Raw genomic sequence first — 17,097 nt, 5'->3', positions numbered from 1 at the left:
AAATTGGAATATTTGTTTATTCCGGAAATGTTAAAAACCTAAATTTTAAATTGCTACATATACATTTACACTCCTAGTACGAGAATAACAGTATAAAAACAATCGGATAATGTGAGGATAAAAACAATTTTTGGAAAGGATAATATTGGAGAATCTGGCAATGTCGAAAGGATAGCACAAAAAAAGTCGTGGCAGCACTGCCTTTGACTCATCCAAACTTTTCAACCTTCTAACCAACATTCCCTAACGTGTAACCAAGCGACAAATGTTGAGCATCTCAGCTCGCCTTTTCGATCCATTAGGCCTTAGCTCACCCGTCCTCCTTCGTATCAAGCTTTATTTTCAAAAACTCTGGGAATTTGGAACCCCTTGGGATCTCCCAATTCCGGAAGATATCCAGCGATTGGAAGCAGGTGGTGAAGTGGCTGACCGACTTAACCAAAACCAAAATTCCCCGTTAGTAATTCAGCGAATGGAATCCTGATATGAAGCTTGAATTGCACGCGTTTTGCGACGTTTCGGAAAGGGTGTATAGAGCAGTTGTATACCTCCGCAGTTCACCGAGCGGATCCTTCTACACCAACCTGGTGGCCAGTAAAACGAGGGTGGCCCCCACAAAGAAGATAACCCTGCCTAGGCTGGAGCTGCTTAGGGCCTTGTTAGAAAGTCGCCTGATGGACTATATCGTGAAAGCCCTTCAATGCACTAGAATTGTTTTCAATTTCTAGTGTGATTCCACTGTTACCTGAGGGTGGATCAAAGGTCCTATCGAGCGGTGGAAATCCTTCATACGAAATCGGGTGGAAGAAATAAGACGGTGCACTCAACCACATCAATGGCGATATTGCCCAGGAGGGTGTAGAATCCGGCAGACCTTGCCTCTAGAGGATGAACGGCCGGATAGCTGCTTAACCACTTAGAGTGGTTCCGCGGGCCGAAATGGTTGCGGGTGGTTGAGGAGACATGGCCGAGTGATTCGTCCCCAAACCTAACTGCAGGGGAAACACATGCTCTACTCTCCGAATAAAAAAGAAGAACCGTCGTTGCCACAGTGAATACTCCCTTCCATCAAGATGTTATCCCTCTCGAAAAATATAGCTCTTTCCAGCAAGTGTTGAGGGTGACAGCTTGGGGCTTCCGATATTTACGCAACCGAAGAAAGAGGGGAGAGAAAATTTAAGAGGAAGATGCCAGTAAGTTAAAGGAGATGAGCTGGAGTGAGTTTGTTATTGGCCTAACTACGTCCACATTATTGGTTTATCAAAGGCAGGCATCACATTAAACGAGTCCTTCGTATCGGTGGAAGATGTCGCCGTATTGATGCACGACCCTTTGCCCAGCTTATGGCTAAATCTACTAATCGAGTGCACTGCAGAAGGCACTCCCTTTCTGATCTCCGTAGTTGATTTTATGGGATTCATTAACGTGATACCTCCTTGCAAGCATAAAGAGATGAAAAAGTTATACGTGTGGTTGTTTGTCTGCCCTGTTCCTAGAGCCGTGCAATTGGAATTAATTAGTTCTTTTTCTACAGAGACTTTCATCTTAGCCTTAGAACGACTTGTATCCAACCGAAGAGGTGTTCAAATACTGATGTCCGACCATGGAACGGCGTTCGCAAAAACTGCCCGCCAGCTACACAATCTCAAGAATTGTTCGCGATTAGCGGCATTTTTAGCCAACCAACGAATGAAATGGCGATTTATCCCCATTCACGCTCCCAGTTGGGGGGGATGGGGATAGCTTTTAAACTTGGAAAAGAGCATATTTATCCCAACAGTTTTGAAAAAATGAACGCTAGACTAATGGCGCAAGTACTGAGATAAAACCAGAATTGCACTTAAGATCTCTTAACTTATATTTTGCATTATTTTAGGTTTTCTTGCGTTCCGTTTCCAAGGCGTTCAAGTTTTATGGAACCAAAAATAATAATACCGTACACAAATTTCGAAATACGGAAGCCATCGAAGACCTTGTTCTGCTCTTGAACAACACATTTGAAGTCCTAAACGGTAGGCAGTATAAGGTCCGCATTTGTTCCGGAAATTGGCAGCAACATGAAAGGGTTTTTTTACAACTACTACAAGCACTTGATGATTGCGAAGCACATTGGAAAGCAGCTAAAGACAATGGAAAGTCGTTTCTGTCGGACACCAGCCTTTAAGCTATGCGCGTCACACTCAACAGTGCTATTCAGCTTGTTGAGTTTCTACTCGACAAGTGTAACTACAGTTTTTTTTTTGTCTGGCAAAGTTAACCAAGACTGTATTGAGGTGTTCAAATATTTTCTTTTATCATCTACTATAAATGTGAATTTTCATAACAATCTGGTTAATTTTCAGAGATTCTTCGGTATTGTACGATCATGTGGGGGTGGACAAGATGCCCCAACAGCCACTTCTTTTCTTCGAATCTGCCGTATGTTGTCGATGTATGTTCCAGTCCGCAACGCCCTTCGTGTTCACGGAAATATTGATGACGAAGAAAGGATGCACATCTTAACGAGATATAAGGACTGTATGTTGCAAAGCTTTAGAGATAACTTTTTTTTTTTTTTGGGGGGTTTTTTTAAAGGTTTTTTACCTTGATTATAAAACACAACAATAAGCCAAAGAGGCGGCAGCCGTCCGCCACAGCCTTAAAGATTCTCTATTGAAAAGCATCATTCCTTCTACTGAAAATGAAAAAAATGATTCAGCGGAAAATGATCTTGATCTTGTACAGGCAAACTCCACTTATTATTTATGCGGCTATCTCGTGCACACTAGAGCCGCACAAATTTCATGTGAATCGTGCATAGAATCGCTACTAACGGTGGAAAACGAGCTGCCCAGTGATTTTTATGCAGCATTCATAACACGCATGAAAACCATGGGATACCTTCATTTTGCATCCCTCCAAATGTACTATGCCTTTTCAAAAATAGAAAGGTTTCTATTATCAACATTTGCAAACAAACAACGCCTTTATAAGAGACTCCTTTGACCAGATCAGCGCTGCAGTTGCGAAAGATGGGATGGGGGGGGGGGTTCCCAAATTTTTTTGTTCTGAACACAACCAACAAACGATCCCTTTCTTGATTTTTGAATACGTAGAAATAAGGTATCACATCGAAGCTAAGCGGAACAAAAAACATATCATTCAGGAGTTGAAAAAAAGCATCAAAAGTTACATAAATTGTCATTGATGGTGGTTTAAATTAAAAGCCGGAGACGGATCATGAGATAAATGATAAAGCGTTGAATTATTTTTTATTTCTATATTATATTAGGTTATTCTTCCTAAAGTCGTATTCCACACTCTCGTTTGCTTTAAATTTAAAAAACCCTATAAGTAAGTAGATTTTGTACTAAAGGCTATGCCTTACGCAGTAAAATCGGAAAAATGATGACTAACCCGGGTAGTCAGCGCCTCTAGCGGATGCCCCAATTTTTTCTCAAACTTTAGCAGACGTCAAAGCAAGCAGACGACAGTTCTTTGACCTCGAGTTTATAGATCATGTTTAAACTATGAAGAAATGTTGACGCAAGTCAAATCTACTGAGGCCGTAGTTAATTCCCGTCCCCTTGCAAGAGATTCGGACTCTCCAGATGATGCCCCAACCTATATATCTCCAAGCGATCTCACTATTGGCCATCGATCTTCTGCCCTCCAGTCTAATGATAAGTCGGATGATTTCTCTTCAATTGAAGGGACGGAACAATTAACCAAGAGACTTTGTCATCAGAAGAAGGTCTTTGATCAAATTTGGAAATACTGGAAGACCTATTATTTACAAGATTTGTACAACTTTGCTCAACGAGATCACCCAGGCTTGCAAAATCGGATTCGTTTAGGTCAAATGGTAACGGTTAGAGACGACTTCCGTCCCCGCTTTAATTGGAGAGTTGGTTTTGTCACTCAGTTAAAAGCAGGAAGAGATGGTCGCATTCGATCGGTCACCTTACGCAACCCTACTGGTCACTCCTCGGATCATGCAATTCAGTCGCTATATCCGTTAGAAAATGAAATTTCACGCGACTCCACTTCAAAGACAGAAGAAGATTCACGAGAGCAACAACCAAAACTACGTTTCGAATTACCTCTCGCCGGTAATTCGAGAGGCGATTATAAAAAAAAAGAAGTGGTGGTGGGAGAAGAGGGTGTCTGGCGACCCTTCCGACCTTCAGTTGGACGCGACGCGAACATTGCGAAGTGGAAGAAGACATTGCATTTTGCCTATCTTATAAGATGATGATTTTCTGACGTTGTTTTTTAGTATTGCTTCAGATCGATGAAGAGAAAGACGGTGAACTGTGATCCTAATCGTGTGTGTGTTGTATGGGCGTTCTAAAAGGAAAAGTTGACTTACTAGTGTTTAGCTGTTTAAGTGATTTTGAATACTTCCCTTCGGGGTCCGTGGGTGAGAGTGAGCGGGAGGTGAGCGTTCACCCACGGTGTGAGGAACGTGATAGTTGGTTTGTGTAATCAAACCCAATCAACATCAACGTACCTATATCGTAGGTGTTAATTCTTCTGGGAACTCAAAGACCCATTTCTCGACTAAGTAATTTGATTCCCTCTTTACACTTGCTCATTGTCGCCATTATTCTATGTAAAGCTACGATTTTTTACACAATAGTTAAGTGTATTCGGTATATTTCCAAAATAATATAACTAAATTTGAACTGGCGCTTAAAAATGATGCTCGATTTCGTGCACTTCAACGATTGGTTCATTTATGTTTATCAAATTACGATGATAAACTATGGCAATGAACGTTGTTCTTAGTGTAATCGTGTTCTTCGTGATAAGAGGATCACAAATACTACAACATTAATTAGTTTAAATGAAGCAAATATCCCAAACGATCTACGAAAAGTTCGGTGTGTAATAACATCCAAACTAAAAGAGTAAAGCTAATGAGTTTTACGGCATTTAATAACTCTCATCAAGAGCTTTCGGTTTCTGTATTTTTTATTTTTGTGAAATATTGATATAGAAAGAAATCCTAAAACGAGAAGAAAAATATTGTTTTTTCGATAAGGCCGAGTTATGCGGTACAGCAAAAAAACGAAGGTAAAATCTCTTGCCCCCCAGAATTCTTGGGGCCTCTAGCGCCCAAGAATGCTATTACCCCCCAGAAGCCAGGGGGCAATAGCATTAGCAAACACTGGAGACCCCCAGAATTCTTGGGGGTAATAGGTGTGACCTAAAAGAAAATGGGTGCTAGTATGAAGGCTAAATATTTATAATAAAATTTCTTGCATGTTCATATGCATTATAATTTTTATTAATGTCAGTACAGTGCCGGTGCAGTTATAGAACCGGCCTGTGCGCGGTTCTATAACTGAATGGTTCTAAAGCCAAGCACTCGATCTTAGTGCCACCTATCGTCGTTTCTCTCATCCCTCAAACTTTTGAATTTTCAGTATGTAAGGGCATACAGCGCAGTGATAATGCTTTTCGCTATGGATCTAGAATCCCGTGTTCGAATCGCTGCCATGACTAACTTAATAAGATTTTTAATCTATGTGTAACATATTCTATGGATATAAATGGTGAGATACAAGTGTATTTTCACTATTGTGGGACCATCCACAGTCTAAGTGGTGTGATGAATTCGAAGAACTGTTGGAATACCAGAAGGAAAAAGGAATTAGAGTTGGTAGGAGGACTGGAATGGAACAAGGTGCTAGAAGATAAGAATGAATAGTGAATTCTATCATAATAAATTTTAACAATTCCTCAACTTCTTTACCAAGAAGAGGATTCTACCACAATGAGGATGACCCATCAACATTTAAAAAATGGAAGTTAATTGTACAAACTAGATTAACAAATTGGAACAAAACAAAACGACACGAAAAGTGTTATAGTCATGAAAAACAAAATAAAACAGATAAATTTAACGAAAAGACTTAGTCAACATAACATCACTTAAATAAATGGAATAATCAAACGATCAGTACGTTTCCTTGCCGAAAATGGTGGGAAAGAAATATACAAAATCAAGTTTTGAAAAATATTTGCTAGGACGATAATCGAATCAGATTCCCGAGTGGCAGTAGCGTGCTGTGCCAATCAGCAACTCCATCGATGAAATAATAAATAGTTAGGTCCCATGTAATTAAAATGTTTTTTAATTTTTTATTAATTGTAGCTAATAATATATTTTTTTTTACTTATTTGCGATTTTTATAAGGCATATTATTATTTTTTTAACCCACTGAATTATTCATGTCACTTAGTTTCTAATTTGAAGTTTTTTTTTTTATAATAATATTCATTTGTGTTATTGTTGCTCTTATAGTAATCTAATATAGTAATCTCTTATATCTCTATAGTAATAGATAGCTAGTATACTGATAAAAATAATTATGTGTTTCCATATGCTACCCGATTACCCGACCCGATAATGACAATAACGAGTAATAGAAAGACTCTATTTTGTATTGCAAAAATAGTTCTACTTAGCCGGGGGGTAGGGGAGTCTACCGATGATACAGTCTACACTTTTTTCCAGACATTTAATACCTAGGGCAAAAAAAAAATGTATATGATGGATATTAAATGTCTGGAAAAAAGTGTAGACTGTATTATCGGAAGACTCCCCTACCCTCCGGCTTGGCCCAAAAAATTGGGCAAATGTTTCGTCCAAATTCTTTCACGGAAATTCTAACTTCGCTTGTAGCGGACAAACTACCCCAAGTTGGTTGTAAAGAACACAGGATAGTTTTCATGACTAACATCATCATCGATTTCATGTGCACTAAAATGAAGTGCATTGTCAAAGAAAATAGACTCCAAATATCAGAAAACAAGAGAGTGAAAGGAAAGTCAACGCGGAAAGCAAAAAAACTTTAATTAATTAACTAATTATTAATGTAACATTTCATTTTAAATATTGCGTATTATCCAAGAAACACTAACATACTACAGTGAAAAAATTTTATGTTATTTTATTGCATGTTTATGTCCTTTTTCCCATTTATTCGCTTCGTTTCCCTTACACCCTACTGAAAAACTTCCTCTCTACCTCGTTGTGCTGCTAACTGGTGGCGGCTTCCACTCCCCGGACAATTGTGGGTTAGAGCGCGGGATAGAACTGCTTTCTCCTCTATACTCCTCCCAGTTTTGGCTTTCAAACAGTACAAGAACTTGTGGGATAGTATAGCTACCTCAAAAGCATAACGTCAATCGTCAAAAACTAAAAGCCCACGAAATATGCCACTACAATAAACTAGGTAGGCCTACACTTTAATATTAAGTGAGCGCCTCTAGCGGTAGCTTTGGTAAGCAAAATTACATGTAAAAAACAATCAAAATCATTACCATCCACTGATTATCGCAAGCAAAAATGAATGAAAACCATTAACTAAGATTTTCGTTGGTTTTTTTACGAACGAAAACTGTGAACTAAAAATTACCTTTGTGAATATCACAAACCCCGCTCGATGTTTGTTACCCCTAACCGACGAAAGCCGTAATTCACAAATTAAAAGTGAGTCCGACGAGTCTCCGCGCCACAGGTCGGACAACCCTTTTATCCCTGAGACGTGGAAAGCTATAAATGTGATTTCATCCATCAATGATTTGATTTTCTTTGTCGATATTTGCTCGTGTAGGCGTACCTAACTAATCGGATTATGAAATTTTGGCTTGCAAACATTGTTGCCAGGATTCTCACTTCGGTTGAAGCTATATACCGGTTTTATTGCATACATTGTCGTTCTATTTTCTTTTAATATATACTGCAATCAGGCTGAAGCTTTATACGATTCAAATCAGCACGCAGAAAAGGGCGATTGCCAAAAAAATGCCAGTACCCAGTTTGAGGTTTGAGCCATTGGCAACGTCACTACATATGTCCTCTTGTCATTGTGCCATGAAGTATGACTAAAGGAGTACGCACGTGCACGTTCTCAACCACCTCAAAATTAAAGAAGAGCTCTGGCTTTTAGAGAAGAGGAAAGGTTAAACACCAGATGGCAGTTTTAAGCACAGACTTCTTGAAACAATGCAAAGTAGGGAGTCTATGTTTATCTATATGCTAAAAACAGCTAGGTATTCCTCTTTATGGTATACCTTTTTTCTTTTAGAGCTGTTTTCTACTTGTGGACCCCCCCCCCCATACGCGCTACTTTGATCATACTTTATGGTTGTGCTTTAGATTATACTAAATTCAAAACAAATGAAAAAAAAAATCCTTAGATTAAAATGTTTTGTTTTTTGTTTTTTTTTTACTGTTAGACAAATACCATGAAAATTTTCTCCTCTGGTGCACCACGATATAAATAAACAGACAAGGAATGGCATTCGATCAATGTGACATGCGTGAATCTTTTCGTGTGCCAATTGTGATTAAGCCATGTTGTGTCCACGTTTTTCTTATTTTTCTAAAACTTATTTGCACATCCAAGTTTCCTTTACATTTTACGCCAACCAGAAACTAAACTAAATCACTCCAGAGGTTAAAAGGTCAGACAAACTGATGGATTCTTACATTTTCATCCTATCTGTCGTAATCGTGGTGGTTTCCTACTTATACTCTTAAATAAATTCTACATTAAGTTTTTAAATGACATTTTCGATGGCAGGTTAATCAAAAACTAATTTAATAAAGCGACAAAAGTAATTCGTAATGCCAATAACTGCTCACAAATCCTTAACGATTGGAGCTGTATAAAAATTTTAATAATTTTAAAAATCATGTTGTCCGTAGGCCTACGTGGTGGTTGTCATGGATGCAATTGGTGTATAGCTTCAATCAGAAATCATTTGCATCCCACTTGGGAATGTCAGAATTCGACTGGATGCAGATACGGTGACAAAGCGTGCCATTTTCTATCCCCTTTTTTTTATAAATATTTATTTCGAGAAGAATTCGGTATTTTTGCAAGTTGTGTTGGTTTCGTATGCGTAATATGCAATGTCTGGTCGGGTAGACAGAATGGTCTTACGGACAGTCTCGGCCATAACGAGGCAAAAAGACTTATCTTTTCTATTTTAAACGAAGAATAAAATTATATTTCAGGCTAAGTCTGATTTTATTGGCGATTTGTCAGCTGATTAATTCACGAATAGTAGCTAAGACGAGAAGTCTCGTTAGTTGGCCGTTGGCAACCGTGAACGACGGAAGTCCGTTTTCCTTGGAACAGTCCTAGTTTTTTTGTTTTTTTTTTTTTCTGTTTGTTTGGTGACACATGGTTCCCCGGGTTGTTCAACTCCCTCTACGTGAATCTTTCACAATATTCAACTTGTTGAGCTTCATCTGATCAAAATCGATCTGTGAAACGACTATCGTGCATCAAATATAGTCGACTACAAAGTGGTGCCTCATGGCAAAGTTCAAAATTCCAACATCGACGGATCAGAGATGTGAGTGTTATGGGCTTTCTTCAACAAGGGATCTCGCTTAGAAGAGCACACAAATATGCCTTAAAATTTTTCACGGGCAAATTGTTTACATCATCATGTGGCAAAGTGGTGGGATGGGCGGCGGCGCCCAGGGGACAAAAATCCCATCGTCGGAAAATCCCATAAGCAAAATGTTGGCAGGGCTGTTAGATAGACAGCAAGGTCGACGGTCGAGTGAAAGGTAAATCAGTTTTCTGAAATATTTTGCGATTTTAACATCGGGATGATTGATTGGCAATTTAAATCTTCAACAATACGTGACTAGCTACATATTTATATCACAACGCGTTACGACACGGTCATTGCAATCATTTAATATAAAAACTGGTTGTACGGTGTACTGTACAAATGATTTTTTGCTTCTCTCTCTCTCTCCCCCTTTGAAAAAAACAACCAAATAAAATTTAAAACAAAAAAAAAAAAAAACCAAAGCACTGCATATTAGTGCGGAACAATAAATTTAGTGTAGCCTACATAAAATCGAGGAATAAAAAATAGGGGACATCCCTGTCTCTCTATTCCTATACTCTGCGCGAATGTGTGAATCCATTTCGGTGAAGATAAATGAGGTTTATTCTATGTTTATCTTCAGTCATTGGGTGCTGGACGACATACGCTTTTGGAAAAGTCATTCCGTCTGTTCCGTGTGTGTATGTAGCCATGTTACGTGGCTGTGTGCGTTCCAGTTCTTCTCGCCTCCGCCTTGTAGTGCAACTGCTAATTTTAGGATTGTCTCTGAAAAACTTTTTTTTTTCTCTCTTTCCCTTTGGCCTGCGAACAGTTCAGAGATATCGTACGAAACGACAAGCTCCCGAAAAAAGATCGAGCTCACGCTCGCAACAAATGAAGAAAGAAAGAGCAAGATAGCCAGAAATTCACGGGAACAAGAACCTTGCCAGCCTTTAGCTTTTATCGCGTTTCTCCCCACACCCCTCTTATATAGCGCGGAAAATCAATTAATTTGCACTTTTAGGTCAACCACCATCGTAGGTTGTCCATTTCAATCCAACCTCCAACTGTGATTTTTTTTTTTTTTTTTTTACAGCACCGTGTGGTGGAGTTTCCCTACATCACGTCGTTTCGTGTCTAGTGGCGTTGTCCTTATTTAAAAAAAAAAAAAAAAAAAACGAAATATCCCCAAAATGATAAATTTTTTTATTATTATTATTATTTTTGTTGCTATTTTAAAAAAAACCGACTGTATGTAGTCTAAAACTTTTCATGTTTCACGCTTTTCATATTCTTAGCGCCTAGTGAAGGAGGATAAGGTTATTATTCCGTAGCAAAAACGTCAGCGATGCCCACTCCCATATTCTCTGTAAAAAGATCAAAATTTTTTGCCTTTTTTGGGAACTTTCCAAGATCTTTCGCTATGCACTAAAGCAAAGCGATCCTATAAAAGAATGCTTTAGTAAGGGTTTAAGACACATACTGTAGTCGGCAAGCCCCGACAAAGGATTTCTGTTAAGTGCAAAAATTAAGGATAGCAAATCGTTAGTAGACAACCCCTACTGATGACTAAATTTGTCAAAGAAAGGCCAAATCTTAAAAGAACATAATAATACAACACTTTGACGTGGACAACGACAGAAAATGTTGATCATAGTCTTACAGATATGAGAATTCCACCAATAAAACGGAATTTAATCCGTGAGTATACTACGTTACGTAGCATGAAGTCACTAATAAAAGAAAATGTAAATTCTGCAAATCGTTCCTATCACAAGTCAGAACTTGGACAAAACTTGGGAAATCACTTTTGGATTTAAAAAACACAAAAACAAAGAACTTTGCCGATAAAAGAATAAAAACAAATGATCACTGAGTTTCACAACAAAGTAAAATGTTGGCTAAAATTTCGCAACAAGGACCTTCTGCGTCCATATCCTATTCCTGTCTGACGACAAATGATGCGTGTACTTGAATAATAAATACCATACGACATTTTTTAAATAGACGGTTTGACGAAAACTGAAATTCATTTGTTTTTAACCTTTTTCTTAAACAAACATTACGAAGGTGTATGCCAGATTTGTTTTCCAATTCCAGTTTTGTAAGTCTTGAAAAACACAATGTAAAGGACTCACCAAAATAAAAAAAAGAAAAATGCGACACGTTTAAGATAGCTAAATGAGTACAAAAAAAAAGAGGAAAAAAAAGAGTAAATAACAAAACGGAGGGGAAAAAAGTAGCACAACTTGTGTCTAGTCATTGTTGTAGACGTATAGTAGCATTAGCTAAATGTGTCTTAGTCATAAAGTGGTCCATGCAAGTGGACATTCTACATAAAACGCGTTTGACGGCCGACCATGGGCTACCATTCAAACGATACTAGTAATACCCACCCGTACACAGTGGCTGTTGCCAATAAGCTCTAGTTAAGAAAAAATGCCATACCGACTCACTCTGGATACTATTCTGGCTTGAGTGCCAGTATTTAATCTGTCAAGGAAAGTGGGTTGCTGCCCCGGCCGCAGTTTGTTTATGCCAAGGGGAAACAACCAGGTGTGAGAAAGTTTCGATTGTCGAATATTTAACGAATGTTATTCTTTTTTTATGCAAAACTTAGAAGCTTTTTTTTTTTTGTGCAAGCATTCAGCTTGAAACGAACTATTCCGATAAACGATATGATTTTTTTGCAAATCTTTCGTCATCAACCTTCTCATCAGAAATGCCATCAACAGTGCAGCAGGCTAGTTCGAATGGGAACAACATCAATCAAAAGCTGTCTGCAGTTGTCTTACGCACGCGAAATGAAGAATTTAGAACGGAATCTGAGTAGTGGGAACTATTTTTCAAACAAACATATCTCGACAATCTTGGCAGCCATTAAGGCCACTTTCCATTAGGGCTTGTATAACGGACAGTAGGCTACGTTATTTATGGTGGATGGAAGAGATGGAAGTTAGTTCTGAACTGAGACGCACATTGCAACATAAAAATTGCATAAAATTCCATAACGGGAAGCAGTGCTGAACCCACGCAGAAAATGCATAACATTTTACGGGTATTTCATACAATCGTACGTAGCTATGATACTGTTTATTGCAAATCAATATATCCTGATTTTTTAGATGCCCTCCAATAAACTTGGGTAGCAGCAACTGTGCCACATTTCGTTCCGATAAACGCCCATTATTTAGCGTAATGGGTTCCATTAAGGCTACACCTATTCGTGGAGCTAGGTCTATTTCCGTCTATTTTCGAGTTTAACTCGATATGCTCTGCGTTTCAAAGCAGATTTTTCAGCGAGCACTTTAGAAACTGTTATCATTTGACTCATATCGCTTTAGAAACGCAATTTCAGCAATAATTTAGAAAAATGGCATTTCTCCTATGAAATGTTGCCCTGCACATCCACGAACAAAACGATAAAAAATGTGTTAACTTTTTTTACTTTTGAAAAGGTTCAAGATTGTACAGCTAGTGAAATAGAAACTAGATTTTAGGGAATTTTACTGCTAAGCAAATAACGAACAAGGAATTAATTTATTACAATTGTACTGGTTGCTTTTTGGTTTGCGAGAAGTGAATACTGCGATCCCCTGATTACTGGAAGCCGGTAGATATTATGCGATGTGACGTGGTTAAGAACGTCTGCTATTCTCCGGCAGTGGCCGGAGTAGTTATTATTATTATTTAGATAAAACCTGGTTTCACTAGATGGGCGAGAACCATCTAGTAGCGGAAAGTCCAACTATACGTTGCAAGAAGCATTATTAGCAAACAAACATGATAATGACAAATACCGCGTAAATAAAACCTTTTTCGATTTATTATTGCGAAGGGATTGAGAATAAAGCAAGAACAGGCAATGGCCTAGTATTGAACATTTTTAACCTACCCCTTTGCAAAATTTGCCCGTTCTTTATCCGAGCTCTGACATTGTAGTTCCTTACTGTCTTACGAGCTTCAGGGAAAAATAAACTGTCGACTGGACGATCGAAATGTCAAAATTGACTGATTCACATTCAAAATTATCTCTTACACACCAACTTTGACCGTACTAGGCATTTCGCCAAAATAAAAGTGTTTTATAGCAAAACTGGCTAGAAGAAAACCTTTAAAGGAATGCAAAATTAGGGTTCCAGCTGAGCGTTATATTAAATTGAATCGTTTTAAACCACAAACGGATAAAAAGCGGGTTGATCAGGCTAAGTCGCTAAGGGGGGAAAGGTTGACCAAGTGTGATGGCACGGTTATTTAGGTAGGTTTAGTTGTGTTAATGCGTCGGTTGGCAAACCAATACAACATTTCCTGGCGATTGGTTTATAGCGGGACAGTGTTCAATTCTTCTTTAAAATCCCTATTGATTTTATGAATCAAAGCTCAAATGGAATACGAACATCAATACTGGCACGTCAGCAAGACTGGCAATTTTGTACTTTTGCCAAACAATCTCAATTGTTTTACTCTTGTGTATTCAAAATAAGAAGTAAAAATCTAAATTAACGCGACAGATTTCAGTACCTCAGAACGTGAGTCATGGATTGAAAGCTTTGGAGATCTATTTCCTTAACGGTTTAACGATTGCATGCTAATGCACGACGTCTGCATGGCTAAATGTGTGTCTTCTGTCAAGATGCTTCGTTGTTCGTTAACTTCAGGAAAACGGACAGTTAGGTGTTACTATTAGTTTCGTACTGTACCTTGCTGTACCTTGAATGCGTTTCATGAAGAACGCATTCGGCTACGAATTACACATGTTGACAATTACTACCGCTAGGCGGCCAATCAGATAGTTATCAAACTGAGCGTTGCGCGGCGCCCTTGGTTCTTAATTGGATACGCTGACTGGTAAAGAATCGTAAATCGTTCGTTGTTGAAATTACATCACTGTAAATACATAAATATTTTGCTTCTTCTACATGTTTTTGCCTGAACCGCAGTGTCTTTTTCAGTTTTACACCTACTTTTATTATTTTTTTCGCACCCCCTCCCCCTTCCTAACTGTTTCCAATTTTCAGGAGGTTTTAATTTCACCGACACATCTCTTTGCGCTCATTTGCCATATAAATTTAGATAGAAGCGATCATCGTCCTTACGTTCATTGTGGCCCTGAAATCAACTCTTAATTGAATTAATTCAGTGTTCGCCATTGCTTTCCATAGTCGGCCTTCCATTACGAAAGTTTGGATTTTCTTATTTCGGGCTTGAAATGGCCTCACTCCCCAGTTCGAATCTCAGAGACATGAGGTAAAACAATGAAATGTTCGTTATTGGTTTCGTCTTTTTTAAGACGCTATGTTGTTCATGTTTGGCCGTGCTCGTTTTCCGTTTTCTTACAAGCTTCGATGGTCGAGTGCAAAAGCCGGCGCAAGAGCAAAAGCCACGCCACCGTTCCCTGACGCCTGTTTGGGTCCGTTCGATCGAATGAGGTTTTGCTCTGCGACGACGGGCAACCGGCAGCAACTGACGATAGCGACGGTGCAGTAGAGCAGTGGGTCGGCAGAAGGAGAAGCAGTGGCTGTTTAGCGTTGGCGGGCCAGCAGCCGTCCTCTGTGTTGCATGTGTCAGACGAAACGAGAAACTGTGCGAGAGAGTCGGAGTCGGAAAGAGTCGGAAAGGTGACCGCCAACATTCATATTGGCATACGATCATTCATTCAGAAAAACAGTGAGCATCTGCATTCGGTGTCGGTGGTTTTTGTCAGTGCCGAGTCCTGCACAGTGTGCTATCTCTTACGAAAGAAATAAACTGCATCGAAATATTCACTGATCAATTTGGACAACTTCGTTGTTGAGGCGAGCACGTGATTTTTTTTTTCCTTTGTTATTTTTTTTTTGTTGTCATTTGTTTTTGTTTTTTTACGCTATTGTTTTTTTTGTTGGTTTTTTCTTTTCTTTTTGTTTGTGCATTTGTTTTTCTTTCTTTTTTTTTGTTCATTTTCAAAATGCAGACGGTAGTCTCTTGTTATGTGCAATTGGCATTCATATCGGCAGAATGCTCGATAGTTTTCCTGCCCATGTAACAATTTCCAGGGATGTTTCGCTATGGGATCCACCTGGTAAGTCATTTCTACGCGCTCAATTGCTCTTCTTTTTCTTTTTTTTTGCGGTTTGTTTGCTTGATTCGCATTTTCTTTTTTCACTCCCTCGTACTTTTTTTTTTTTTATTGTCTTTTATGGGGAATAGTCGTTGCGTCAAAAACCAATCTCTATCTACCTGCTATACAAGACCCCCTTATGGTTATGATGACATTTCGCTTTCGTTGAATAGTAATGCTGCTTGTCGACCATCCTCGTCCGCATCTTTTGCCGCAGTGGCTCACACACACACATACACACCCACATACACGCACTGACAGACATACGACGACGTTATCGCTGCAGTGTTCAATTCAACAACCCGGGAGGGGGGGGGGGCCTCCACTCCCCGTGCCTCCTGAGCAAAGCTCTCTACACAGTGTATATACAAACCTAGCGAACCGAGGTGGAGCATAGCCGCCTCGCCGTGGCACAGCCAGAGCCGCATACCCGCAATAAGTCCCGTAGTCAATTGAAACTGCCTAAAGCCAAGAGTTACCGTAAGGCCGCAAATGCTACGGCCCTATTTTTGGGTTTGATACTCTTGTGCAACACTATTGAATGCCATTGCGAAGGCCACAAACAGGCGCAAATTCTTATAAAGGTATGGCAGCAACGGGGAATTTACTCTTGGTTAGCTAATGGGATGCGCTAGCCAACTCTGTTGTTTTTAACACTACAAAACAAAAACAAAACAACAAATAGTAGTATCGGTGGTTTCTTTGAGCTACATACAGTACTGCCTACCTATTTTCGTCCTTCACCATATTGTATATAGCCGTATTTAACTATAAACATACGTGAATTTATATATAGGCGCGTGTGTGTGTAGATGCTCTTGGACGTAGACATGTCGTGAGTGCGTCGAGAATGCGTGCGCACCGCTCCGATTGAAAGCTACAGCTGATCGTTGTTAGGCTAAAATCTGATTAAAGCAGTTGCGTATGTCTTCTTGTAAATGAAATCACCTGATCTTACGTCACACGAATTGTACGCTTCAAAAGCTCTTACGATCGTTCAAGATAACTGCGTTCGACGGTACACAAGCGTATCTTTTTTTGGGCACGACAATCTTTGGGCTGAACTCTCGTACGATTTAGAGTCAAACGTCTGTCTTTATACTCAAGTGGCTGGTGACGGTTCACGGCCTAACTGGTTGCTGAAACTGCGTCATTTTGCGGATAAGGCGAAACATGTTGTGTTGTTAAACGATCGTTAAAAGCGCAAAGGCTTGTTAGATTTTCTATTTCCTTCAGCCATCTGATTTTTTTTTTCTTTCATTGGCAATGGTGACGAAACTTGTTTTTTTTTCCCTCAACCCTTTTGGTCCATTTCCTCCGTTGGTAATAACACAGCGAGACACGGCCATGTTTTCGGTTCTATTTTGAGCTCTTGGGTGTCCCGTCTAGACTTGTACTACAGCGTACGTACGTGGAAGATTTCATAACGTTTTTTATTGCAAATAATTGACACATTGAAGTCATAATACAGGCGGTAGGCTACACGTTTTTAAACGTTCCTAATACCTGATCTCGATGGCTCAACAACTCGCATCTGTATACCACTGGATATGTTTTTGTTTGTTTTCTTTAGTTTTGTTTTTTCCCTAATAATTTCTACTTGACTGCTGATGTTTGATAGAGCATAACCTTCGCCCCCCAGTTATTGAATT

The 17,097-nt window shown here is 39.2% G+C and overlaps 1 protein-coding gene across 6 annotated transcripts in view; it reads left to right on the top strand.

The window, feature by feature from the left end:
* Positions 1-9,092: 9,092 nt before the first annotated feature.
* The window catches only part of LOC116935667 (potassium voltage-gated channel protein Shaker), a 41,019-nt gene continuing 33,014 nt past the window's right edge, over positions 9,093-17,097 (top strand). For 2 of the 6 annotated variants that reach the window (XM_032942945.2, XM_032942946.2), the window contains exon 1: positions 9,095-9,580. In XM_032942945.2, the coding sequence (XP_032798836.2) occupies positions 9,456-9,580 (125 nt within the window). In that variant the 5' untranslated portion in view covers positions 9,095-9,455. Of the gene's footprint in view, positions 9,581-14,736; positions 15,407-17,097 lie in introns of those variants that run through there. The other 4 variants (XM_032942948.2, XM_032942947.2, XM_032942944.2 and 1 more) reach the window with 4 other exon arrangements.

The sequence above is a fragment of the Daphnia magna genome, linkage group LG4, assembly GCF_020631705.1.
Source record: "Daphnia magna isolate NIES linkage group LG4, ASM2063170v1.1, whole genome shotgun sequence".
NCBI lineage: Eukaryota > Metazoa > Arthropoda > Branchiopoda > Diplostraca > Daphniidae > Daphnia > Daphnia magna.
The sequence above is the reverse complement of the archived record's forward strand: the minus strand, read 5'-3'. Positions and strand labels throughout refer to the sequence as shown.